The 26534-nt window shown below is 41.8% G+C and overlaps 1 protein-coding gene across 8 annotated transcripts in view; it reads right to left on the bottom strand.

Annotated features, from left to right (window-relative positions):
* Nucleotides 1–26534, bottom strand: part of KDM1B (lysine demethylase 1B) — a 119229-nt gene that overhangs the window by 83226 nt on the left and 9469 nt on the right. For all 8 annotated transcript variants that reach the window (XM_073631124.1, XM_073631126.1, XM_073631125.1 and 5 more), the window contains 7 exons: nt 24673–24797; nt 23865–23954; nt 13961–14072; nt 12503–12619; nt 11127–11165; nt 6901–7099; nt 6614–6798 (listed from right to left, as the gene is read on the bottom strand). In XM_073631124.1, the coding sequence (XP_073487225.1) occupies nt 6614–6798; nt 6901–7099; nt 11127–11165; nt 12503–12619; nt 13961–14072; nt 23865–23954; nt 24673–24797 (867 nt within the window). The remainder of the gene's footprint in view (nt 1–6613; nt 6799–6900; nt 7100–11126; nt 11166–12502; nt 12620–13960; nt 14073–23864; nt 23955–24672; nt 24798–26534) is intronic.

Here is a 26534-nt window from a genome sequence, read left to right as displayed (position 1 = left end):
TCAGACTGTGGATAAAGATTTCCTTGTCGGTGCTGGCCCTGGCTCACCACCATCAATTGTAATTGAAGAAAAAGAAGATTGGTCGCACGCCATGGAAGGAAGAACTTCTATAGAATAGTTACTTTATTGTCAAGGTGCCAATAACATTGGTAGACCGATTCACACGGTTTCACACGGATAACTCGTGCTTGTTCACACTCTCCTTTCTACAGGGCAGGGAAAAAAAAAGAGGATCATGGTGTATGTAGTCCCGAGGACTGGCAAGCCCCAGCAATGCTAAGAGGGAAACTGCAGCCCCCAGCATGCCCAGCTGAAAGAGAGGGAGAGAGAGCCAGGATATATGTGGCAAGTGACACTCTGCATCTGGCAGCAGGTGAGGGTTGCAAATGACATGTTGCATCTGGTGGCAAGCGAAGGTGGCAAGTGACACGCTGCATCTAACGGCAGGCGACGGTGGCAAGTGGCACGCTTCATTTAGTGGCAGGCAACGGTGGCAAGTAACACGCTGCATCTGGTGGCAGGCTATGGATGGTAAGTGACACGCAATGGTGGCAAGTGACACACTGCATCTGGTGGCAGGCGACGGTGGCAAGTGACATGCTGCATCTGGTGGCAGGCGATGGTGGCAAGTGACATGCTGCATCTGGTGGCAGGCAACGGTGGCAAGTGATAATCTCAGGGCTCCCACTGATTCTGCATTATGGTGAGTTGAACTATTTCATTATATAAAAAACCCTCACTGGACCCTACCAACCTGAACAACTTAAGACCCATCTCATTGCTCCCATTCACCTCTAAACTTCTAGAACACTTAGTCTACAACCGTCTTAGCTCCTACCTCAGTGAAAATAACCTTCTTGACCCCTTACAGTTTGGCTTTCGCTCGCAGCACTCCACGGAAACTGCCTTACTAAAACTCACTAATGATTTACTAACTGCTAAAACCAACAGCCAGTACTCCATACTCCTACTACTTGACCTCTCTGTGGCCTTTGATACTGTTGACCACCCGCTCCTTCTCAATAAACTACATTCTCTTGGCCTCGAGAGATTCTGCTCTATCCTGGTTCTCTGCCTATTTATCACAGCGCTCCTTCAGTGTCACCTACAACTCTGTCTCCTCCTCTCCATTGCCCCTTTCTGTGGGGGTCATCCAAGGCTCTGTTCTTGGACCCCTTCTCTTTATCTACACCTCATCCCTTGGTCACTTAATAACCCCCCACGGCTTCCAATACCACTTATATGCTGATGACACCCAAATCTATCTGTCTACTCCTCACCTCACTCCTTCAGTCTCCTCTTGCATTACTAACTTACTAACTGACATATCAGCATGGATGTCGCTTCCTTAAACTAAATCTCTCTAAAACTGAGCTATTAATATTCCCCCCCGCCCGTGCCCCCCTCCATGACTTTTCCATCAAAATCAACAATGCAACCATCAGTCCCTCCCCTCACGCTAGGTGTAATCCTACACTCTGACTTGTCATTTCAGCCTCAAATCCAATCGTTGTCAAAAGTTTGTAGAATTCACCTCCGTAACATCTCTAAAATCGCCCCTTTTTAACAAATGAAACCACCAAGCTCCTCATTCACTCCCTTGTTATCTCTCGCCTTGACTATTGCAACTCCCTTCTCATTGGCCTACCTCTCCATAGGCTATCCCCTCTTCAGTCTATCATGAATGCTGCTGCCAGACTTATCCACCTTACCAACCACTCAGTGTCTGCCAACCCTCTACTCCAATCCCTACACTGGCTCCCAATCACCCAGCAAATTAAATTAAAAATACTAACCACAACATACAAAGCCATTCAATGCCCCGAGGTACATCACCAATCTTGTCTCCAAATATCACCCAAATCGACCTCTCCGCTCTTCTCAAGACCTCCTACTCTCAAGCTCTCTCATCTCCTCCTCTCATGCTCGTCTCCAGGATTTCTCCAGAGCCTCTCCCATCCTCTGGAACTCACTACCTCCATCTATCCGGCTATCCCCTACTCTTGCTACCTTCAGGCGATCCCTGAAAACTCATCTCTTCAGGAAAGCCTATCACGTCTCCAACTAATCTCCTACCACTTCCAACAGCTCATTCCCCACAGTTACAACCTTTTGTACCACCTTCCCCACCCTATTAGATTGTAAGCTCTTCAAAGCAGGGCCCTCTTAATCCTCTTGTATTTTATTGTATTATAACTGTATTGCCTCCCTTTTATATTGTAAAGCACTGCTTAAATTGTTGGCGCTCTATAAATCCTGTATAATAATAATAATAATATTACAGAGTAATAATATAAATTTGATTTGATCATCCTGACACCATATCAAGCATGGTGTCTGGATGATTTAATTGCTTACACCAGCCATTCGCCCGACAAGTCAACTCCGCCACTGATCAACCCAGAGGCTACATCCCCCCCCCCGTCATCCTTAGCAAAATGGTCCCTGAATGGCAGTTTGGAAATGTGGTCACCCCAGGGGGGGCAGGGTGTGAATTTCCCCCCCAGGCCACTATGCTGTAACGTACAAAGGCCACACCACTTCCCTCAGGCTGTGCACGCCCTCTATCCCCTTCCGCGGGTGTCACTAGTGGAGCGTGCTCAGTTTGCTCTGCATGGAAAAGATAATTTTGGGATGGAAAAATTTGTAGGCTGTCAAGCAGCCGGTGGTGGTGATGGAGGTTGGGGCCGGGGGTTTGCTTATTAACCTCACCAGCCTGTGTAGGGCAGGACATGGGCACTTGCACGAAGGAGGAGGGCACGGGCACGCGCATGGGGGGTAAAAGACCCAAAGCTGCGGGAGAACTCTTAATGTGAAGGGGAGATTTCTGATGTAAAGAGGGATTCTGGCATAAAGGGAGACACCTGATGTTCAGTAGGAGGCTATTGATGTAAAGAGGAACTCTGATGTTCTGATGTAAGTAGGGACTACTGATGCAAAGGGGGACTCCTAATGTAAAGGGGGGGACTTCTGATGTAAAAGGAGACTCTTGATGTTATATAGGGGGCTCACGATGTAAAAGGTGGCTCCTGATGTGAAGTGGGGGTGCTGTTGCATGTAAATCTAACTTCCTGCTAAATTAAATTTTAGTTTTAATTATGATACAAAATAATGGATGTGGGGGCCTTTTGGAGGACGTGATTTTTTTTCTCTCCTGTACATACTGCCCACTGTAATACCCTCCACACTCTTCTCCTGTACATAACGCCCACTGTCATACCCTCCAATCTCCTCTCCTGTACATACCGCCCTCTATCATACCCTCCACACTCCTCTCCTGTACATACCGCCCTCTGTCATACCCTCCAGGGGAGGAGTGTGGAGGGTATAACAGGGGGCGGTATGTACAGGAGAGGTGTGTAGAGGGTATGGCAATGGGCAGTATCTACAGGAGAGGAGTGTGGAGGGTATGACTGCAGCAATCTTTAAACCTTGGGGCCCCATAATCTCCTATTGCCTGGGGCCCTATGAGTTGTCAATCCACCCCTGGGCAGCGCTGTAGCAAAGTCCCACCTCCAAGACCGGCTCCTGTAATAGACGGAACACTGATCCAATACAGTGAAATTGAATCAGTGTGACGTGTATCATAATAGCGTGAGCTGGTCTAGGAGGCGGGAAATCCAAGCTCCGTGACAGTAGGAGATCGTCGCCGCTCTGTTTGATCCAGGGACACTGGTAGGCTGCAATTGGTGGTCACTGGTAGGCTGCATTTGATGGGCACTGATAAGGCTGCATTTGGTGGGCACTGATAAGGCTGCATTTGGTGGGCACTGATAAGGCTGCATTTGGTGGGCACTGATAAGGCTGCAATTGGTGGGCACTGATAAGGCTGCAATTGGTGGGCACTTATAAGGCTGCAATTGGTGGGCACTGATAAGGCTGCAATTGGTGGACACTGATGAGGCTGCAATTGGTGGGCACTGATGAGGCTGCATTTGATGCATCAATCTCTTGTATAATTTCCGCAGTCTCTGACCATCTCTTGTATCATGTCTGCAGTCTCTGACAATCTCATGTTGATACAAGTACATATCTGCAGTCTCTGACCATCTCCTATAGTATATTTGCAGTCTTTGACCATCTTCTGTATCATGTCTTCAGTCTCTGACAATCTCTTGTTGATACAAGTACATATCTGCAGTCTCTGACCATCTCCTGTAGTATGTCTGCAGTATGTCTGGGGGCTCTTTCTAACAGACTCTCTAACAGAAGCCCTCTCTGTGTCCATTAGAGAGACCCCCCTCCAGGCCCCATTAGAGTACTCTCTTCCTGTATTGTGTTTATTGTTAAGAGATCATGGGTTGATCCCAGGGTAACAAAGACTCTTTAGGAGAGCATTTCTGTGTTTAAGTCATTGCCATAGAAACGTCTGTAAAGGGGAGGGGTTTGTAAGATGACCACGCCCATGTAGGGGCACCAGAAATATTTCTGCACCCAGGCACCTGTGACTCTAGGATCGGCCCTGTACCCCTCTCAAGTTTTTACTGCTGCCCGTGATCCCTTTGAGGAAAGTTCACTTCCAGGAACAGAAATAAGAAAGTCGGTTGTCTCAGGGACAGGAAGATAGTAATAAGCTCACAGAGGTTTCCAACCCTCTCCCCCCACAAAAATGGGAAAGGGATAGAATGTCTATAAGTTTTTTTTTTTTTTTAAATCTGTATTACCACTACATAGATTATCCATCATTTCCTTTCCTGACAGGAAGTAAGGGTAATTCCCTAAAGAACACAGGACCACAAAAAAACATCTACAAAGGATCTATCCCTTTCCTATTCTGTTTACAAGTAAAAAGAAAAAACTGTCAGGGGCTTTGCTCCTTTTTGCCAGCAGTTCCTCTATATCAGTGGTCTCCAAACTGTGGCCTGGGGGGCCAGATGCAGTCCTTTGCTTGCTTTTTTACGGCCTTTTGGGCATTATTCTCCCCACTGTCAGCAACATCCTGTCACTGACACTACCAACAGGGCACTGTTCCACCCTCTGACACCAATGATGGGGCACTAACACCAATGATCCACCCTCTGACACCAATGATTCCTCCCACTGACAACAATGATGGAACACTATTCCTCCCACTGACAATGATGCAGCACTACTCCTCCCACTGGCACCAATGATGGGTCACTAGTCAGGTTGAAAAAAGGCACAAGTCCATCTAGTTCAACCAACACAACGGGGGGGGGGGGGATCATAAATCCCATATACACAATGCTATACCAACAGTTGATCCAGAGGAAGGCAAAAAGCATGATACAATTTGCTCCAGCAGGGGGAAAAAATCCTTCCTGATCCCCAAGAGGCAATCTGATATTCCCTGGATTAACTTTAGCTATACATGTTAGTATCCAGTTATATTATGTACATTTAGGAAAGAATCCAATCTAATGAGCTGGGCAGAACAAGCTCTTGAGGGAGTTTATTCCACATTATTGTGAAGAAACCTTTCCATATTTGGAGATTAAATCTCTTTTTCTCAAGACCTAAAGAGTGCCCCCTTGTCCTCTGTGATGAACTTAAAGTAAATAACTCAACACCAAGTTCACCATATGGACCACTTATGAATTTAGACATGTTGATGATATCCCTCCTTAATCTCCTCTTCTCAAGATTCAGTTCCCCTAATTGTCCTCATAGCTGAGCTTCACCATGCAGTTATCAGTTTGGTTGCTCCTCTCTGCACTTTCTCCAGTTCCCAAATATCCTTTTTGCAAACTGGTGCCCAAAACTGAACTGGATATTCCAGATGAAGTCTTACTAATGATTTGTACAGGGGCAATAATTATATCTCTCTCAATACAAGAATGGACTGTTTGCTTTGGAAATCACAGCTTGCCATTGCATGCAACTAATTAAAGCGGACCTTCAGTCATTTTTTCAACTTTTCATCTATTAAATCTTCTGCCCTTGTTGTGTTAACTTTGGATTGTAAAACATTTTTTTTCTGCCAGTAAATACCTTATACAGACCACTTTCTGTTTGTCTGGTAAATGACATATGACATCATGCACGGCTTTCTCTCTCTCACTCTCACGACAGTTTGCCAGGAGGGGGGGGGGGGGGGGGGGGAAGTCATAAGAGGGCTAATGAGAGCTGCAGAGCTGGAGGTGTACCTATGTGTGTCTGTGTAAATCCAGGAAGTGAACAGACAGCAGCTTCAGCTGCCCAAAGTTAAAATGGATGCAGCCAGACTTAGTAGACAGAGATTTCTGCAGCATATTTGGAAAGTACAGAATCACAGTATATATAAAATTATATGCAAAGTAACACCGGTCCTGACATCAATGAAGGGACATTATTCCTCCCACTGACACCAATGATAGAACACTATTCCTCCCACTGACACCAATGATGGGACACTATTCCTCCCCCTAATAGCAAAGAGGGGACACTGTTTACTTCCAGAGACACCATGACGTTTTCTACTCCCACTGACCACAGTCTGGCCCCCCTAAAGTTTGAAGAACAGTAAAATGTCCCTTTGTTTATAAAGTTTTGAGACCCCTGCTCTATATCAGCATCAACTTATAGCTAAAATCAGCAGAACACTCATCGAAGTTAGCAAAGCAGTTGCACCCTAATTCATTATGAATATCTTTAGAAATGCATTTTTACATACCTTACAGTTTATGTGCCACAGGGCTAAAATCAGATTTCTCATAGCCAAATACATTGTGGGATCCCTAGAGTATTCTGGAAACTCATAGAGCTCATCCAGTTCCATTACATCCGGTCTTACACATAATGCCTTCCCACATTCATTGGGCTGGTAAAATGGCTGAAAATATGGATTAATTCTTGCAGCTGAAAAAAAAAAAAAAAGTGAACAATCTTCTTTGTCGGGGGACATTGCGTAGCTGTAATTATCAAGATGGTACATTTAGTGATAAGACTTGAAGCACTCACCAGCTAAGTTAGAACCGACTCCTCTGCTTTGCTCCACTTTTTCTTCTATATGAAGACGATTTGTGTTGGTGCACGATGGACTCATGCCCACACAGTCAGGGTAATAAGCAGCCAACAATGCGGCTGCTGGACTATCTTTAAGCAATGGAGGAAGAATGAGCATCGAATACCACGGCTGAGTTGATACTTCAGATACTCTCTGACAATTAAAAAAAAGAAAATTTACATCAAGCTTACAACATATGTGAGCATGACACAGAGTGGTTGATTTACTAAAGGAAAAAAGAATGTGCACTTTGCAAAGTGCAGTTTCCCTCTGCAGGTGCATTTGTTCCATAGCTTAGTAAATGAGGTAAAGCTTCACTTTGCAAAGAATACCCAATCACGTGCAAGGAAAGTAAAAAAAAAAAAAAAAATACATTTTTGCTTCCACATGATTGGATGATGGAAGTCAGCAGAGCTTCTGCTCATTTAGTAAGCTCTGGAGGAAATGCTCTTGCAGAGTGCAACTGCAGTCTATTTGCCTTTAGTAAATCAACCCTGGAAACCTATTATGAAAGAAAAATGCATGCTACAATAGCTATAGCATTCTCCTTCTGAAAACACTAGTTGTCTGGCTGTCAATGCCTTTTTCCAAAATTGGGCCATGTTTTGTTGCATTAATGTGAATGGGCACCATTGAAAACAATGTGATTTCCATTGTCTTGCGATTCTTTGTGACTCAAATCGCACCTAAAATCGCACTAGTGTGAACCTGCCTTAAAGCAGGGTTAAAAAAACAATCTAAGACATGGTTTCTCTGTTATCCTAAATTATGTAAATCAACACTAGAACTAGTTTAATATGTACATTATTATTCTGGCATATTGTTCAATTGTCTCTTAACAATCTCATGTTATGTATCATAAACCAAATAAACAACATTTAAACTTTTTGGCTCTTGTTCCAAGTATATCAACCATTTCAGACCCAGTACCTGTATACTCTTCGTGAACTAGAGCAATTTTTACATTTCTCACATGGGCCGGTCTTATTTAGTGACAACTTTGTCAGAACTTAAAATAACACATACATTCTTTTTAGGGGAACAAATAAAGCTTTTACTGACACTATTGCCTTGCAAAAGTTATTCAATTTTGGTTTGTTAAAGTGTATGCAAACCTTAAAGTAAACATTCAGTCAAATAATTAACTATGCTAAAAGGATAAGTTCACATTTTCAAAAAAAGAATAAATTCAAATTTTTTTGAAGCTAAAAAAAAATGTGCATTTATTTTTTTTCTAGAGCCTGCAGAGCATTGTAGCCTCAATCAGCAGATCGCCAATCTCAGTCTCATGCAGGCTCTCAATATAGTATGGGCAGGCAGTATCAATGGACTACCAGAGCGCTCACTCATTGAGCAATACAAGCCGACCAATGGCTGACGAAACTTCTAGGCATTTATTCACAGAAAACTGTGAACGAATGACACACCCATGTGGGCGGAGCCACGCACAGCTGGGTTGTTTTCAAATTTTGACAGTGGTTGCGAGGAGAAGAACCCCTGCCTGCTATCACAGGGAGAGGGGGGTGAGCTGCAACATGTTACATGTTCCACAATAAAAACAGGTGGAACTAGTAACGTTCTGAAAGTGAACTTATCCTTTAAACCTGCTCCCACCCCCATTCTAAGCCTATTCTAACTACCCTGTAAAGGAAAGATGTGTATACTTACCTATTCTGAGGGCGCCCTGGTTCAGTCACAAGATCAGCTCCCAGCGTCGGCTTTAGCATAGAGGATTGACAGCTGACAATGGATGCCCCATTGTAAGCCTATGGGTGACGTCACTGCATAGGTATTGCAGGCAATCTCTCCTCTTCACTGAAACCGGCCGCTGAGGAGCTCAGATGACTGGACCAGAGCGCTCTCAGAATAGGTAAGTATAAGCATCTTTCCTTTAAAGAGTAGTTAGAATAGATTTAGAATGGGCTGGGAGCAGGTTTAAGCTTAGTTAGTATTTGACTGGATTTCAACTTTAACAATAAATTTTCTCTTGCTTGTTCCCTTTTGGTATGTTAAATATACAATTAGTAATGTTTTTTTTTTTTTAAAGTGCAAAAAATACTTGTTTATTTTGCAAGAAACCTTTTGAGCTGTGACCTGTTATATTGCTTTTGGCACCACTCAAAGTAGAGGTGAAAGCATATCCCTTTGTCCCAGAACATGGGGAGTAGGCTTATCCTAATACCAATCCAGGAGGCTAAAAAGTGTAAAGAGGAAAAGATTGCCGCTACTCTCAATCAGCCCAGGTGAATAAACGATAAGAAGCAGCCTCAGCCTACATGTCTGCACCACACCGTGCACTCTGATACATTTCACCCTGCCCATCGGGGCTTGGTCATAACTTGAGCTTGGGGGGGGGGGGGGATAATGAAGGTAGCAGGGTAGATTAGGAGAGATCTGTGTATATTGCAATCCATCAGAAATTAGGGTTGTCATCTCAAAGAGGAGGGTAGGAGCATACCATATTTCAGGCCTAACCACACTTATTTTTCTGTACCTGCAGCAAACTTAAAGGACTAATACTTGGGCAAATTTGACTGTATTCCAGAGATGTACTAAATATATTCCACAGATGTACTAAATATCTTTTTTAAATATGGCCTTGCATGACCTTTAAGTTTTTTGTCTATAGATTGCATAGAAATTTTTTTTTTTTTTCTATTTTGATGTCTGTTAGTTTTCAAAAGAGGTTACTGTTACTATAAATAAACACTGCACATTTTGTTCTATAATTTGTCCTATTTATAATGACTTTGAAATGACATTTCTGGTATAAACTATGAAAGTCCTTTACAAATAAAATAAAAAAATTACCAAACAACACAAATAAAAACGTAAAAAAAGTTGGGGCTTCTTGGACATGGGCGCATTTGCTTATACAACGTAAAAAAATCCTAAATATATCTGGTGCTGGGGATGCCCTGGAGCTGCATAGTCTCCCATAAACATGAATGGGTGAGGATGGCCGTATGCAGCTATGGACCGTTATTTACATAAGGTAGCGCCTAATAGTCATTGCAGTCCTTTGACAGCAAACACAGAATGCATCAGTGGCTTTCTGACACATTCAAAGAACTGTACCAATTACATTTTGTTTTTTTGTTTGTTTTTTTATAAAAGCACAAGCAGAGTGGTGTCTAGATCATTTCATCTACTTTCTTTTATTCAGTGATAAAAATAAAATAAAAAAATGTACCGGTATTTCCTTTTAATAAATACATTCATAATACTGCATATGACTATTTAATATTTACCACTGAAGCCAACAAGTGGAGCTCCTAGCAAGTCTAGATAGCAGCTGAAGCCACAGACAGCAGAGCTGTGCAAAGGAGAGCACTAAGTCAGAGGTAGGAAACACTGGGGGGAGATTTACTAAAACTGGATTTTTACTGGTTTCTTTGCAGAGCTGCACCAGATTTTGCCCGCTCCAATTTTAGTAAATCTCCCCCACCATTTTCTCTCCTATGTTGCCAAAGAATAAAACAGTCTTCTAGAAAGAAGGTGGCATTGGGCTTTCTTATTAGTGTCATGCATGTGCACAGCAATATATGTTTATTTGTAAAAGATACAGTTTATATAAATAATGAAAAATACCAGTTTAGACACTTGTAAGTTAAAGCAGGGGTCCACCTATCTATCGTTTTTTTTTTTTTTTAGTTCATTTACAAACTTTCCTTCTCAGCATTACATACTCACATATTGTGTGTAATATGTCCGCCTGTGTCAGATTTCGTCGGAAAGAATAACTTATATTATTCACTGAAGGCGGTTTCCATCTTCATTGTGGGCATTTGAAGCCCATAAGCATTTATTTCCTGGATGTGGTGAATGCTGTGCTCCCAGCATTCACTGCTCGTTCCCGCACATGCTCAGTGGCATCCTGGGAAGCCTGAGACTAGCTCCCAGGATTCTGTGCGGAGTCTGGGAGAGGCTAGAAACACGCCTACTCCCACGGGAGGAGAACCAGGAAGTGCAAAGAAGAATAGAAAAATAAAAGGTAATTACGGCAATTAAATTTGTTTTAAACGGCATGTCAGCATCTAGGCAAGGAAGAGAATACATACAGATATTGTTCAAAATCTGGGTGGAACCCCGCTTTAAAAAAAAAAAAAAAAAAAAAAAAAGGATCTACTGAAAACATGTTTAGTCATTGTTTATTTGTAAAATGTAAAGTTTAACTTACCAGGTCTTCTGGCATGGAGCACTGATCTGGCCCCTCAGCCTGCAAGAAAACAAACCAGATAACAGCAAGAAGATAACATTTTCAAAGTGGGCTACAGCCAAATGGGCATGCATCAACATCACACTCCATCAAACAGAACAGTGGTAAAGCGGTTGCAAAGGCTGGAGTTTTTTGTAAATGAATAAACATGTTATACCTACCTGCTTTGTACAATAGTAATAAACAGAGCGGCCCTGAACCTCCTCTTCTGGGGTGCCCCGTTGGGCTCTCAGCCCTTCCTCTTATATATATGTCACCATAGCAAACTGATTGATATGGGGGCAGATGTGCGGGCTTATATGACAGCAGCATGAGCCAATGGCTTCCACTAAGTCTGTGAGAGCAGGGAGAGAGCCACTACAGATGGGCACAGAGCTGGATTGAGTGAGGACTAGAGTATTTAGGGTTGAGGGAGCTTTATTACACTTGGAATTTACCTTAATACAGAGAATGCATATAGGTAAAAAATTACCCTCTAGAACCACCTTAATTTTTTAGAGACAAAACTAATTGTGGCTTGGCTCCAGTGGATGTAGCTATTTATAAATGTGGTTGAATTGTATTGAACTGATTGGGATTGTTCTTGACCACTTGCTGACCGCGTTATAGCTAAATGACAGCTATAGCCCGGTCATCCAGTTATGGGAGGGCGTATATTGACGTCCTACCAAAACCGTGCCCCCCGCACATCTGCTGCAGCACGCATCCAGCGTGCTCTGTGATCGGGGTAAAGAGCCAATCACGCTGGCTCTTTAACACATAATCAGCTGTGTCCAATCACAGCTGATCACGATGTAAACACTATATGTTTGCCTATATCAATGCATTACATTGCTATATGCAAGCATTTTACTGAATGAAATCTATTCATTCAGTTTTTTTGTTGTCATTAGCTGTGATTGGTCAGAGCTAATCACATGGTGCAGATTGACTCTGATTGGTCCAGTCTGTACCATGTGATCACACTGACCAATCACAGCTAGCAACATAATTGTATACAATGGCTGGCTTGAAAGGAAGCCATCCATTGTTTACAACTGTAATGTGACCTACTGTGTTTAGTTACAGCAGTCACATGGTACCAGCAGCGGGCCGGTACAGTGATCAGTCATTGGCTGTCTCAGATGGATGCAGCCAGTGACAGAACATGCCGCTGCACGGTCCCCATCTGGGGGGACGTCATATGACGTCCGCCCAGATAGAGGAGAGGTTCCTGCTTGTATCATTATGCAATAGGCCAGGCAGGAACTGGTTAAAATGTTCCAGTTCAAAGTTTTCAAATCCTAAAGGCATGTTCAACATTAATACATAAACACTAAATCATAAAGAACCATTACCTTCATTGAGTTATTTAATTTCATGCCGCATTTGTATGTTTTCGCCATTTGTATTGTTAAATGAATCTCTTTTGTCAACTGACGCCACTTCCCACACTCAGGTTTTGTACACTGTACCTAAAAAAAAAAAAAAAAAATCAGAATCAACAATTAATGAATGAGTGTAACAGGCATATAATAATCAACACTTTCAATATTAAAGGGAAAAAATAGCATTTGCACAGTTCATAAATTGACCGCATCGGGATTCTTTCCAAACAGCAATGGATTCCATAAATAAGGGGAACTCCAGGCTGGTATAAGTTCAAAGAAATCTCTCCTGAGAGGAAGGAATTAGACTTCTTATTCTGCAAATACAAATATTCTGGCTATTGTACTAACAATTTTTACACAAGGCTTTCTGTATGAAAGCGGCAGAAGGAGGCCTTCAGCAAGTGTTCCAGGAACACAAGCAAGAACATTCTAAAACTACTAGATTACAGGTAGAAGGCGTACCCGATAACTGCACTCTATTTTATGTGAAATCAATTTTTGGTAATTTTTGGCTTCAAAAGTTTTGTTTTTTTATTGGTGACAATTTTTGTTTAAACAAGGTGTTGGCTGGTTTAATCTTGGATTAGGACTCCATCTGCCATTTTACAAAAGCACACTTCTATAATTGGGTCTGATTGTGGTATGGGGTGCACTGGAGTTTTTGTATTTATGTAAAATCCTCTCTCTTTCTCTCTATTTCACATCACTAAACATATTCAAACTTCCAATGATCTAATTCATGGCTTTGATAAACATCTTAGTGCCAGCAATGTTATATCAGGATTTCTGAGTGTGGCAAACATCATGTCATGTGTTGCAGCATCAAAGTTAGGGGAGCTTCAGGATCACCAGATTACAGACAAAAAGGAGTGGGGTAAATTGGTGCAATAAAGTAACATCTAGATAAAAACTGAGCTAGTCATCAGTTAGCTTATGCTCTCTGAATTTGTTTTAGGGTTTAATCTATAATTTTGACTGGAGTATGCCTTCAAAGCAGTAGTAAACCGCACCAAAAAAAAAAAGGCACTGGGTAGTTTAGATCATAATGTGCTACTATGCATTGCATGCTAGCACATTATGACAGACTTACCTGAAAACTAAGCTCTCCAGCGGCACGCTATCACCGCTGAAGGAACTTCCATCTTCACCCTGTCTTCCTTCCAGGTTTGCAGGCTTTGGCAGTCTGAATGGCTAAGCTGGTAATGACGTCACTCCCGCACATGCGAGCAGGAGTCACTGGTATGCTGTTCCTCTAGAGCGCATGTGTCGGTGACGTCAACGGCTGCATCCAAAGTAAATATCTCCTAAACACTGCATGTTTAGGAGCTATTTACTGTACCTATAGGTAACCCTTATTATAGGTTTACCTATAAGTAAAAATCATACAAGGGAGTTTACTCTCATTTTAATCAAAGTAACCCTTACCCAGTAAGGAAGTTGCTGATCAGCCATAAAAGCTTTGGGACTTGGTTCACTTTTACCATTACTTGTCCAAATTCGTTTCCAAGAAGCATATATGTCATAACCATCCTTGTGACTAAAACAAGAAGACAAAGCAGAACAATCACTAATTAATAAAACCTGCGTGGCTTTAGAAAGGTATAAAAACAACATACACTGGAGTATCTAATAAAAAATAGAAATTTGTACTGAAAACATAATTTTTTTTCAATAATTTATTTTAATGGCACTGACCAGTTTGCAACAGTACATTCAAATATTTATTAGTGCTGAAACAACTAATCGATTAATCGACAACTAATCGATTATGAAATTAATTGATTACTATTTTCATAATCGATGAATCGGCCAGTAACATAATGGGGTTTAACCACTTGCCGACCGCCGCACGACTATATACGTCGGCAGAATGGCACGGGCAGGCAAAAGGACTTACATGTACGTCCTTGCCTGCCCGCGGGTGGGGGGTCCGATCGGACCCCCCCCCCGGTGCCAGCGGCGGTCGGCAAATCTCCCCCGGCGATCGGAGGTGAGGGGGAGGCCATCCATTCGTGGCCCCCCCCTCGCGATCGCTCTCAGCCAATGGGATCATTTCCCTGCCTCTGTATTGTACACAGAGGCAGAGGAAATGATGTCATCTCTCCTCGGCTCGGTATTTTCCGTTCCGGGCCGAGGAGAGAAGACTGCAATGTGAGTGCACAACACACACACACACAGTAGAACATGCCAGGCACACAAAACACCCCGATCCCCCCCCCCGATCCCCCCCCAATCACCCCCCTCCCCCCTGTCACAAACTGACACCAGCAGGTTTTTTTTTTTTTTTTCTGATTACTGTATTGGTGTCAGTTTGTGACATTTACAGTGTTAGGACAGTTAGTATTACCCCCCTGTAGGTCTAGGGTACCCCCCTAACCCCCCCTAATAAAGTTTTAACCCCTTGATCACCCCCCGTCACCAGTGTCGCTAAGCGATCATTTTTCTGATCGCTGTATTAGTGTCGCTGGTGACGCTAGTTAGTGAGGTAAATATTTAGGTTCGCCGTCAGCGTTTTATAGCGACAGGGACCCCCATATACTACCTAATAAATGTTTTAACCCCTTGATTGCCCCCTAGTTAACCCTTTCACCACTGATCACTGTATAACCGTTACGGGTGACGCTGGTTAGTTTGTTTATTTTTTATAGTGTCAGGGCACCCGCCGAATAAAGATTTAGCCCCCTGATCGCCCGGCGGTGATATGCGTCGCCCCAGGCAGCGTCAGATTAGCGCCAGTACCGCTAACACCCACGCACACAGCATACGCCTCCCTTAGTGGTATAGTATCTGTACGGATCAATATCTGATCTGATCAGATCTATACTAGCGTCCCCAGCAGTTTAGGGTTCCCAAAAACACAGTGTTAGCGGGATCAGCCCAGATACCTGCTAGCACCTGCGTTTTGCCCCTCCGCCCGGCTCGGCCCAGCCCACCCAAGTGCAGTATTGATCGATCACGGTCACTTACAAAACACTAAACGCATAACTGCAGCGTTCGCAGAGTCAGGCCTGATCCCTGTGATCGCTAACAGTTTTTTTGGTAGCGTTTTGGTGAAATGGCAAGCACCAGCCCCAGGCAGCGTCAGGTTAGTGCCAGTAGCGCTAACACCCACGCACGCACCGTACACCTCCCTTAGTGGTATAGTATCTGAACGCATCAATATCTGATCCGATCAGATCTATACTAGCGTCCCCAACAGTTTAGGATTCCCAAAAACGCAGTGTTAGCGGGATCAGCCCAGATACCTGCTAGCACCTGCGTTTTGCCCCTCCGCCCGGCCCAGCCCAGCCCACCCAAGTGCAGTATCGATCGATCACTGTCACTTACAAAACACTAAACGCATAACTGCAGCGTTCGCAGAGTCAGGCCTGATCCCTGCGATCGCTAACAGTTTTTTTGGTAGCGTTTTGGTGAACTGGCAAGAACCAGCCCCAGGCAGCGTCAGGTTAGTGCCAGTAGCGCTAACACCCACGCACGCACCGTACACCTCCCTTAGTGGTATAGTATCTGAACTGATCAATATCTGATCTGATCCGATCAGATCTATACTGGCATCCCCAGCAGTTTAGGGTTCCCAAAAACGCAGTGTTAGTGGGATCAGCCCAGATACCTGCTAGCACCTGCGTTTTGCCCCTCCGCCCGGCCCAGCCCAGCCCACCCAAGTGCAGTATCGATCGATCACTGTCACTTACAAAACACTAAACGCATAACTGCAGCGTTCGCAGAGTCAGGCCTGATCCCTGCGATCGTTAACAGTTTTTTTGGTAGCGTTTTGGTGAACTGGCAAGCGCCAGTGGCCTAGTACACCCCGGTCGTAGCCAAACCAGCACTGCAGTAACACTTGGTGACGTGGCGAGTCCCATAAGTGCAGTTCAAGCTGGTGAGGTGGCAAGCACAAGTAGTGTCCCGCTGCCACAAAGAAGACAAACACAGGCCCGTCGTGCCCATAATGCCCTTCCTGCTGCATTCGCCAATCCTAATTGGGAACCCACCGCTTCTGCAGCGCCCGTACTTCCCCCATTCACATCCCCAACCAAATGCAGTCGGCTGCATGAGAGGCATTTTCTTTATGTCCTCCCCCTAGTACCCCTACCCAACGAACCCCCCCAAAAAAGATGTCGTGTCTGCAGTAAGCGCGGATATAGGCGTGACACCCGCTATTATTGTCCCTCCTGTCCTGACAATCCTGGTCTTTGCATTGGTGAATGTTTTGAATGCTACCATTCACTAGCTGAGTATTAGCGTAGGGTACAGCATTGCACAGACTAGGCACACTTTCACAGGGTCTCCCAAGATGCCATCGCATTTTGAGAGACCCGAACCTGGAACCGGTTACAGTTATAAAAGTTACAGTTACAAAAAAAGTGTAAAAAAAAAAAAAAAAAACACAAACAAAAATATAAAATAAAAAGTAATAGTTGTCGTTTTATTGTTCTCTCTCTATTCTCTCTCTCTCTATTCTCTCTATTGTTCTGCTCTTTTTTACTGTATTCTATTCTGCAATGTTTTATTGTTATTATGTTTTATCATGTTTGCTTTTCAGGTATGCAATTTTTTATACTTTACCATTTACTGTGCTTTATTGTTAGCCATATTTTTGTCTTCAGGTACAGCATTCACGACTTTGAGTGGTTATACCAAAATGATGCTTGCAGGTTTAGGTATCATCTTGGTATCATTCTTTTCAACCAGCGGTCGGCTTTCATGTAAAAGCAATCCTAGCGGCTAATTAGCCTCTAGACTGCTTTTACAAGCAGTGGGAGAGAATGCCCCCCCCCCCCCATCGTCTTCCGTGTTTTTCTCTGGCTCTCCTGTCTCAACAGGGAACCTGAGAATGCAGCCGGTGATTCAGCCAGCTGACCATAGAGCTGATCAGAGACCAGAGTGGCTCCAAACATCTCTATGGCCTAAGAAACCGGAAGCTACGAGCATTTTATGACTTAGATTTCGCCGGATGTAAATAGCGCCATTGGGAAATTGGGGAAGCATTTTATCACACCGATCTTGGTGTGGTCAGATGCTTTGAGGGCAGAGGAGAAATCTAGGGTCTAATAGACCCCAATTTTTTCAAAAAAGAGTACCTGTCACTACCTATTGCTATCATAGGGGATATTTACATTCCCTGAGATAACAGTAAAAATGATTAAAAAAAAAAAAATGAAAGGAACAGTTTTAAAATAAGATAAAAAAGCAAAAAAATAATAAAGAAAAAAAAAAAAAAAAAAAAAAAAAGCACCCCTGTCCCCCCTGCTCTCGCGCTAAGGCGAACGCAAGCGTCGGTCTGGCGTCAAATGTAAACAGCAATTGCACCATGCATGTGAGGTATCACCGCGACGGTTAGATCGAGGGCAGTAATTTTAGCAGTAGACCTCCTCTGTAAATCTAAAGTGGTAACCTGTAAAGGCTTTTAAAGGCTTTTAAAAATGTATTTATTTTGTTGCCACTGCACGTTTGTGCGCAATTGTAAAGCATGTCATGTTTGGTATCCATGTACTCGGCCTAAGATCATCTTTTTTATTTCATCAAACATTTGGGCAATATAGTGTGTTTTAGTGCATTAAAATGTAAAAAAGTGTGTTTTTTCCCCAAAAAATGCGTTTGAAAAATCGCTGCGCAAATACTGTGTGAAAAAAAAAAATTAAACACCCACCATTTTAATCTGTAGGGCATTTGCTTTAAAAAAATATATAATGTGTGGGGGTTCAAAGTAATTTTCTTGCAAAAAAAAATAATTTTTTCATGTAATCAAAAAGTGTCAGAAAGGGCATTGTCTTCAAGTGGTTAGAAGAGTGGGTGATGTGTGACATAAGCTTCTAAATGTTGTGCATAAAATGCCAGGACAGTTCAAACCCCCCCCAAATGACCCCATTTTGGAAAGTAGACACCCCAAGCTATTTGCTGAGAGGCATGTCAAGTCCATGGAATATTTTATATTGTGACACAAGTTGCGGGAAAGAGACAAATTTTTTTTTTTTTTTTTTGCACAAAGTTGTCACTAAATTATATATTGCTCAAACATGCCATGGGAATATGTGAAATTACACCCCAAAATACATTCTGCTGCTTCTCCCGAGTACGGGGATACCACATGTGTGAGACTTTTTGGGAGCCTAGCCGCGTATGGGACCCCGAAAACCAAGCACCGCCTTCAGGCTTTCTAAGGGCGTAAATTTTTGATTTCACTCTTCACTGCCTATCACAGTCTCGGAGGCCATGGAATGCCCAGGTGGCACAAACCCCCCCCAAATGACCCCATTTTGGAAAGTAGACACCCAAAGCTATTTGCTGAGCGGTATAGTGAGTATTTTGCAGACCTCACTTTTTGTCACAAAGTTTTGAAAATTAAAAAAAGAAAAAAAAAATTTTTTTTTTTGTCTTTCTTCATTTTCAAAAACAAATGAGAGCTGCAAAATACTCACCATGCCTCTCAGCAAATAGCTTGGGGTGTCTACTTTCCAAAATGGGGTCATTTGGGGGGGGTTTGTGCCACCTGGGCATTCCATGACCTCCGAAACTGTGATAGGCAGTGAAGAGTGAAATCAAAAATGTACACCCTTAGAAATCCTGAAGGCGGTGATTGGTTTTCGGGGTCCCGTACGCGGCTAGGCTCCTAAAAAGTCCCACACATGTGGTATCCCCATACTCAGGAGAAGCAGCAGAATGTATTTTGGGGTGCAATTCCACATATGCCCATGACCTGTGTGAGCAATATATCATTTAGTGACAACTTTGTGCAAAAAAAAAATAAATAAATTGTCACTTTCCCGCAACTTGTGTCAAAATATAAAATATTCCATGGACTCAACATGCCTCTCAGCAAATAGCTTGGGGTGTCTACTTTCCAAAATGGGGTCATTTGGGGGGGGTTTGTGCCATCTGGGCATTTTATGGCCTTCAAAACTGTGATAGGTAGTGAGGAGTAAAATCAAAAATGTACGCCCTTAGAAATCCTGAAGGCGGTGATTGGTTTTCGGGGCCCCGTATGCGGCTAGGCTCCCAAAAAGTCCCACACATGTGGTATCCCCGTACTCAGGAGAAGCAGCTAAATGTATTTTGGGGTGCAATTCCACATATGCCCATGGCCTGTGTGAGCAATATATCATTTAGTGACAACTTTTTGTAATTTTTTTTTTTTTGTCATTATTCAATCACTTGGGACAAAAAAAATGAATATTCAATGGGCTCAACATGCCTATCAGCAATTTCCTTGGGGTGTCTACTTTCCAAAATGGGGTCATTTGTGGGGGTTTTGTACTGCCCTGCCATTTTAGCACCTCAAGAAACGACATAGGCAGTCATAAATTAAAGGCTGTGTAAATTCCAGAAAATGTACCCTAGATTGTAGGCGCTATAACTTTTGCGCAAACCAATAAATATACACTTATTGACATTTTTTTTACCAAAGACATGTGGCCAAATACATTTTGGCCTAAATGTATGACTAAAATTGAGTTTATTGGATTTTTTTTAGAACAAAAAGTAGAAAATATCATTTTTTTTCAAAATTTTCGGTCTTTTTCCGTGTATAGCGCAAAAAATAAAAACGGCAGAGGTGATCAAATACCATCAAAAGAAAGCTCTATTTGTGGGAAGAAAAGGACGCAAATTTCGTTTGGTTACAGCATTGCATGACCGCGCAATTAGCAGTTAAAGCGACGCAGTGCCAATTTGTAAAAAGTGCTCTGGTCAGGAAGGGGGTAAATCCTTCCGGGGCTGAAGTGGTTAAAAAACTAAAATGAGCCCTTTATAGTACAAAAAGAGCAAATAATCACTATTGTAAATATTACTTTCACAGTTCTACAGTAAAAAAAAAATGAACCCCTTACAGTAGTGATTATCTGCTTTTTTTAAGGGCTCATTTTCGTTTTTTTAACCCCATTATGTTACTAAATGTAAAAGCAAACTGCATAGGTATGTACCGAGCCTTATGCTGGCCACACGGATCAATTTTCAGACAAGAATATTCAGACAAAAAATCTTTGTACATTCACTGAATGAAAGAATGTTGTTTGAAATTTTCACTTGTTTTCAACATTCTGGTTTTAAATTTAATGTAATTTCTGAACGAAAACCACATACACTGTCTGAAAATTCCATTGACCAAGAAGTTTTCTATTTCTAAATTTTCCCGTCACTGTGGTTGAAAACGAAAGTCGATTTGACCCAACTAACAATTAGAAAATCGAATGAACGTTCTTAAAATGACATTTTTTTTGAAGGAAGACATTGTTTGTTTTTTAATAAAAAAAAAATTGATCTCTGAGTCTGATGATATTTACCAGATTCACCCTCTAATAGTATATACAGTATATCTCCTCTAATAGTATATACAGTATATCTCCTCTAATAATACATACAGTATATCTCTTCTGTCTGTTAATCTCAGAGTAGATTCGATATTTTGCTCCCTAACCATATAGTTGGTTATTTATATTTACGACTGCATAGTGATATTTGAGAATAAATTGCCTTTTTTTAAAACTTTGCATATTAACTAAATTATACACCACACTTTTTTTTAAGGTTATTAACCGATTAATCGACACAATATTTGGCCAACTAATCGATTATGAAAATAATCGTTAGTTGCAGCCCTAATATTTATATCAACCCTGACATATTAGACCATACAATTTAGTGACTTCTACAGCAGCACAGATATTAGCAAACAAAAAGTCCATCAGATTAGAAAGCGGATTTCATCACTGGCACAAGAGCACTTTATAATTTATAATTTAGAGTTATTTGATATATTTAGTTTATTTTAAATGGACATTGTAGAATTGTACACACAGGGGAACTGCCTGTTGTTTTACTAAATGCACTTTAGAATGTTTTGGTATGCATAATAATTGTAATTGCACCTTAGAGTGTTTCCGTATGCACAGTAATTATATTTATTACTTTTATCCTATCGGGTATAATATACTAATTTTCCACACCAAGGATCACACACTTTGTTTTATTTTTAATACAAAGACCACACTGTATATGCATTTATGTTTTATTTGGTTTCACGCAATTTATACACATTGGTGACACTTAGCAATAGGAATGTTGTAAATGAGTCAGTTTTTCTAAAGGGTGCAATATAATTTATATACATTTTTAATATCATATTTTCAACCATTATTTGTCAGCAGTAGAACAGCGCCATATCTACTTTGTTTTCCTTTCATCTGTTTTACTCCACCTAGTGGAAGTAATGGGTAGAGGCAGCAGTTCTATTAATCACCTCCAAACCCTTAATCCAGTATTTTAGTCCTTTGCGTGGAAACTTTTCTTCTTTTTTCAATCTTATAATCTAATCTCTTGCTAAAAAAGATAGGAAGCAATTTATCACTAAAATTCTAATAGTATCAGCCCTGGAAACCAATTACAGTAATACCTCGGATTGCGAGTAACGAGTGTTTCGCAATACAAGCTATTATTTTTTAAAAAACCTGACTCAGTTTGCGAGCTCTGTCTTGCAAAACGAGCAAGATTCAACCCTCTACGGTGTGCAGTACCGCATTTGGGCAGAGGTGCGGGGGCGCCGGTGACACTCGGAGCCGCTCAGATGCACTCTGAACCACTTGGAAACACTCCGTTCCATGAGTGTTTCCAAGCCTCTCCGCGTGTTTCCGAGTGCATCCGAGCACTTCAGAGAGGTTACTGAGTGTTTCCGAGTGTCTCCAGCGCTCCCCCCCACCTCTGGCCACATGTGGTACTGCATACAATAGAAGTCACTGTGGAACGAATTATCTGAGTTTCCATTGACTTCTATGGGGAAATTCACTTTAATATATGAGTGCTTTAGATTATAATCATTCTTCTGGAACCAATTATGCTTGTAATCCAAGGTACCACTGTACAAGGTGCTCACCAGATGGTACCTGGTCCCCACCAGGATCTCCTAAATTTCTTCTTTAATACCCCTCACATTGCTTTCGAGGCTGTACTGGGCCAGGCACCTATATCCATATATGGTGGACATGCCCTACGGTACAATCATTCTGGTCTGAAGTGTTCAGGATTTTATCGACCCTCTTTGATACATCCTTGACACCCGACCCAGCAATAGCTCTCCTAAATAACAAACCCTTGACTGTAAAAGATCGGTAATTTAAACTATTGCTATTCATCACCACCGGAGCAAAACAAACCATTGCAAAAGCATGGAAATCCCCTTCTCTATGCATCCCAGAGATGAAACACAGAATCACACAAGCTATGGTTCATGCCAAAATTGAGGCAATTCTTATTGACAAAATTTCCTCATATGAAAAATTGTGGAGGCCTTGGATAACTCACTTTCTGCCGCCTACCTTCAATGCCGCACTCCTACAGCTGTAACTGACCTCCTAATTATTCTGGGCCTGCACCTCTCTAGGGACCTTTCGCCCTCTGGATTCCCTCCCCCCTGTACTTCCTTTCTCTCATCCCTTCTCTAGCATAACCTACTCCCTCCTTAACCCCCCCCCCTTTATATTTTTGCAACCCATATTTCAGTCGATCTTATTCTAAGTTATTCTGGGGGATGGTTAGATAGTAGATAATAGTCCTTATGCAACCCCTGGGTTCTTTCCAGATATGTACCAAATGTGTCCCTCTGGGGCTTTACGCACTGCAGTACCTCTGGCTTCAACTGTTGAGGTGTTTAGAGGTACCACTACCTAGTTACCCTAAACCTAATATATATTCCCCCCCACACCCAGTCTGTGGGAGGATCACTAGCTCACAGTTACATGCCTCAGAGCTTGGATTCTTGGCTCTAGACTCGCGCTCACTGCTTTTGATGCACGCAATGTACTGTTGGACTGTGTTCCACACCTTACTGTTATGTGTTTTGCATTGTACATTAACATGTATACTGTATTCAATAAAAATAAAATACTTTATTAAGGAAAATTCTAATGGTATCAGTGTACACTATGCTACAGAAGTTAATATTGGACCTCTACAGTTCCCTGACTGCTCTTTTCTTTTTTTTCAGAAGATTTATTTTAATGGAACAGAACCTTGGAGTACCTGCTAATAAACAGTTACTTAAAATATTTAATATATATTTTTTTTTAAATGTCATAAACAATGCCCAAAGCATCGCATCAGCCATTCAGCGTGTTTAGACAGAACGCAACAGATAGAAATTAGAGTAGCTAAATAGAACTCACATAAATAAAGAAAAGGCATACATGCTCCTTGGAGTTCCAGCAGTGGTGTATACCAAACTCGTTCACCCATTACCAAGAGGCAGCAGCAATATCCATCGAACCAAAGCTCTTTAATCACACATATATTATGCAAAAATGTAAAAAAAAATAAGAGAAAAACGCAACATGGCACATACCTCCTATAGTAATGGTCAAAGCATTCGTTGCAGAAATGCTCCCCACAGGAAAGATGATACCACCTTGATGTGTAACCATTCTTAGCACACCTGAAATTAAACTGGTGTAATTACTATCAACTGAGGTAAATTTTTCTGTTACAGTGTTGTGGCATGCAGATCATGCAATAATATAAGACACCCGGCTGTAAAGCCACAAGTTGTCACAGCCGGGTGCCCACAGTTGGGATGCCAGCACCGGGGACAGAAGACTGATGGAAAGGACGGGTTGGGTGAGCACATCGCAGGATCATGGGAAAGGTGAGTTTCTGTTTATTTAAAAAGTTAGCAGCTACAGTTTTTGTAGCAGCTAACTTTTAAAAAACACAAATATGACTGGAGCTCCTCTTTAACCACTTCCCACCTGGCTTATTGTCAAATGACGGCTGGGCGAGACATTCCATGGGCCGCGCTACAGTGCGATCTGTCACTGGCTGTGTCTGATGACTGATCGGTGTACCGGCCCACTGTAACCAATCACAGCAGATCACATGACAATTGTAAACAATGAATGGCTTGGATTCATGCCATTCATTGTTTACAATTGTGTTGATTGATCACAGTAATCACATGGTAAAGACAGGGCCAATCACAGTCCATCTGTACCATGTGATTAGCTGTGGCCAATCACAGCTAATCACAACAATACACACTGAATTAATCAATTTCATTCAGTAAAAATGGTTGATTTTACCAGTGAAATTCACTGATCACTGGTACTCATTTACATTCAATCACAAACGCCTAATGAAAACAAAAGTATGCCCACCTTTCAGAAGCACTAGCAAAGCAAACTGGACATGTTGCTGTGCATCCTGCCTTTTCACACTTCCTGTATTTCTTCTCTAAGAAATCCTCATCATCATCTAGTGCTTCGTTTGCCTTCCTTTTCACCTGAACACAGGAGAATAGAAAATGAACGTACATGTTACAAATTCTGTATGTTCACAATAAGGAGATTACCTCTAGACATCATTTATTGCTGAATCACTTTATAAAATATATAATTGTGTTAAAGGGTAAATCCAGCTTTCTGAACATGTTACACCAGTATTTAGAGTGTAACATGTTCAGCATGCACCCCCTCTCCCCCCAATCCCCCCTCCCTGTGACAGCGTGCAGAGGATCCTCCCTCCGCACCCGCTATCACAATTTGAAAACAGTGCGGCTGTGCAAGGCTCCGCCCACATGGTCACATCATTTATTCATAGTTCCTGAGAATGAATATGCTACAAGTACCATCAGCCATTGCCGTTGATGGCTTGTAGTTCTCAATGAACTGCGAGGGTGCTGATTAGCGCTCCCGTGGTTCATTGATCTTCATGCAATTCAGTAACTGTTTGCTCATACAGAAGTTTGGGTCGACAGCTCTACTGAGAGTCTGCAACAGCCAGGCATTGCACCCGCAATCTGATGATCAAGGGTGAGATGCTCTGTGGGCTCCTTAGAAAAAAAATTAAGAAATGCACATTTTTTTAACCTGCAAAAAAAATGTTTTTTTTTTCAAAAGGTAAACTTATCCTTTAAGCATAAAACATATTAGGTGAGGCTCACTAACAAACATACCTGTATGCTACATAATACCCAAACTGAGATTGCCAAGACCCTTGAATCCATTATTCATTGTTGGATCACTGAGGCTCAGGTGGAACTCCCGCTCTTTTTTTTTTAATTCTCTTTTCTTTCCCTTTTTTCCTACTTCCTTGTCTCTTTTCTGTCAACCATATGGAGGCCTTCACCTCATTATTGGGTACATGATCATATGCTACAATTCCTATTTCACATGAAATGGCAAGCCTAATTTGTGTTGGCCACTTACGCCACTATATGTACAAATGAATGATAGAAAAGTTTTTGAGACAAGCATTTTATTAATATAGTCTGGATGCATATTTGTACATAATGGCATTATCATCATCCTTGTTCCTCAAAATTGATGTTGTCTATTTTTTTTTTAAATAGCGATAAATAAACACATGTGAATACAATAAATCGAACTGTTCTCCATTACAAAACAAAATGCCCACATCCCACATATCCTCATAAGCAACAACAGAGTATCTGTCAATTTTGGTTTATTTATTAATGTAGACACAAATGCATTATAAGCTGTAAGACCAAGAAAAACGCAAGTTATCAGTTTGAACCCACAATGTGTGGAAGATGAGATCTGTGATAAAAGTCAACTTTTTAAAAGTAGACCCCTTCCTTACATACTGAAAATAGTAATATCTCATAGTACACCTGTCAGTAAAAAAAAAACACAATTCTAAAATCATGCCATGCATAACATGTACTGTATACTTTCAGCAATTTTCAAGTGTGCCTGGGACCCCTAAATCCTGAGATGTTTCAATCTGCAAGCGTTAACATTTCCCACTAATTGGGGGTTTCAAGACACACTTTTTGAAGGTATGCATTGGAATCTCTAGGTAGTCCTTGCTGCTCCCTTGTGTGAAAATGTAAAGAAAGCATATACCCTGTTTCCCCAAAAATAAGACCTAGCATGATTTTTGGGGATGGCTGCAATATAAACCCTACCCCGAAAAAAAGCCCTAGTTAAAGCCATTGTAAAAACATATAATCCATTTTGTAAAAAAAATATATGTGCAGTGTGTTTCTTTTTTCTTT

This window comes from Aquarana catesbeiana, linkage group LG05, assembly GCF_042186555.1.
Source record: "Aquarana catesbeiana isolate 2022-GZ linkage group LG05, ASM4218655v1, whole genome shotgun sequence".
Taxonomy (NCBI): Eukaryota; Metazoa; Chordata; class Amphibia; order Anura; family Ranidae; genus Aquarana; species Aquarana catesbeiana.
Note: the sequence above shows the minus strand (reverse complement) of the source record. Positions and strands in the feature narration are given on the sequence as shown.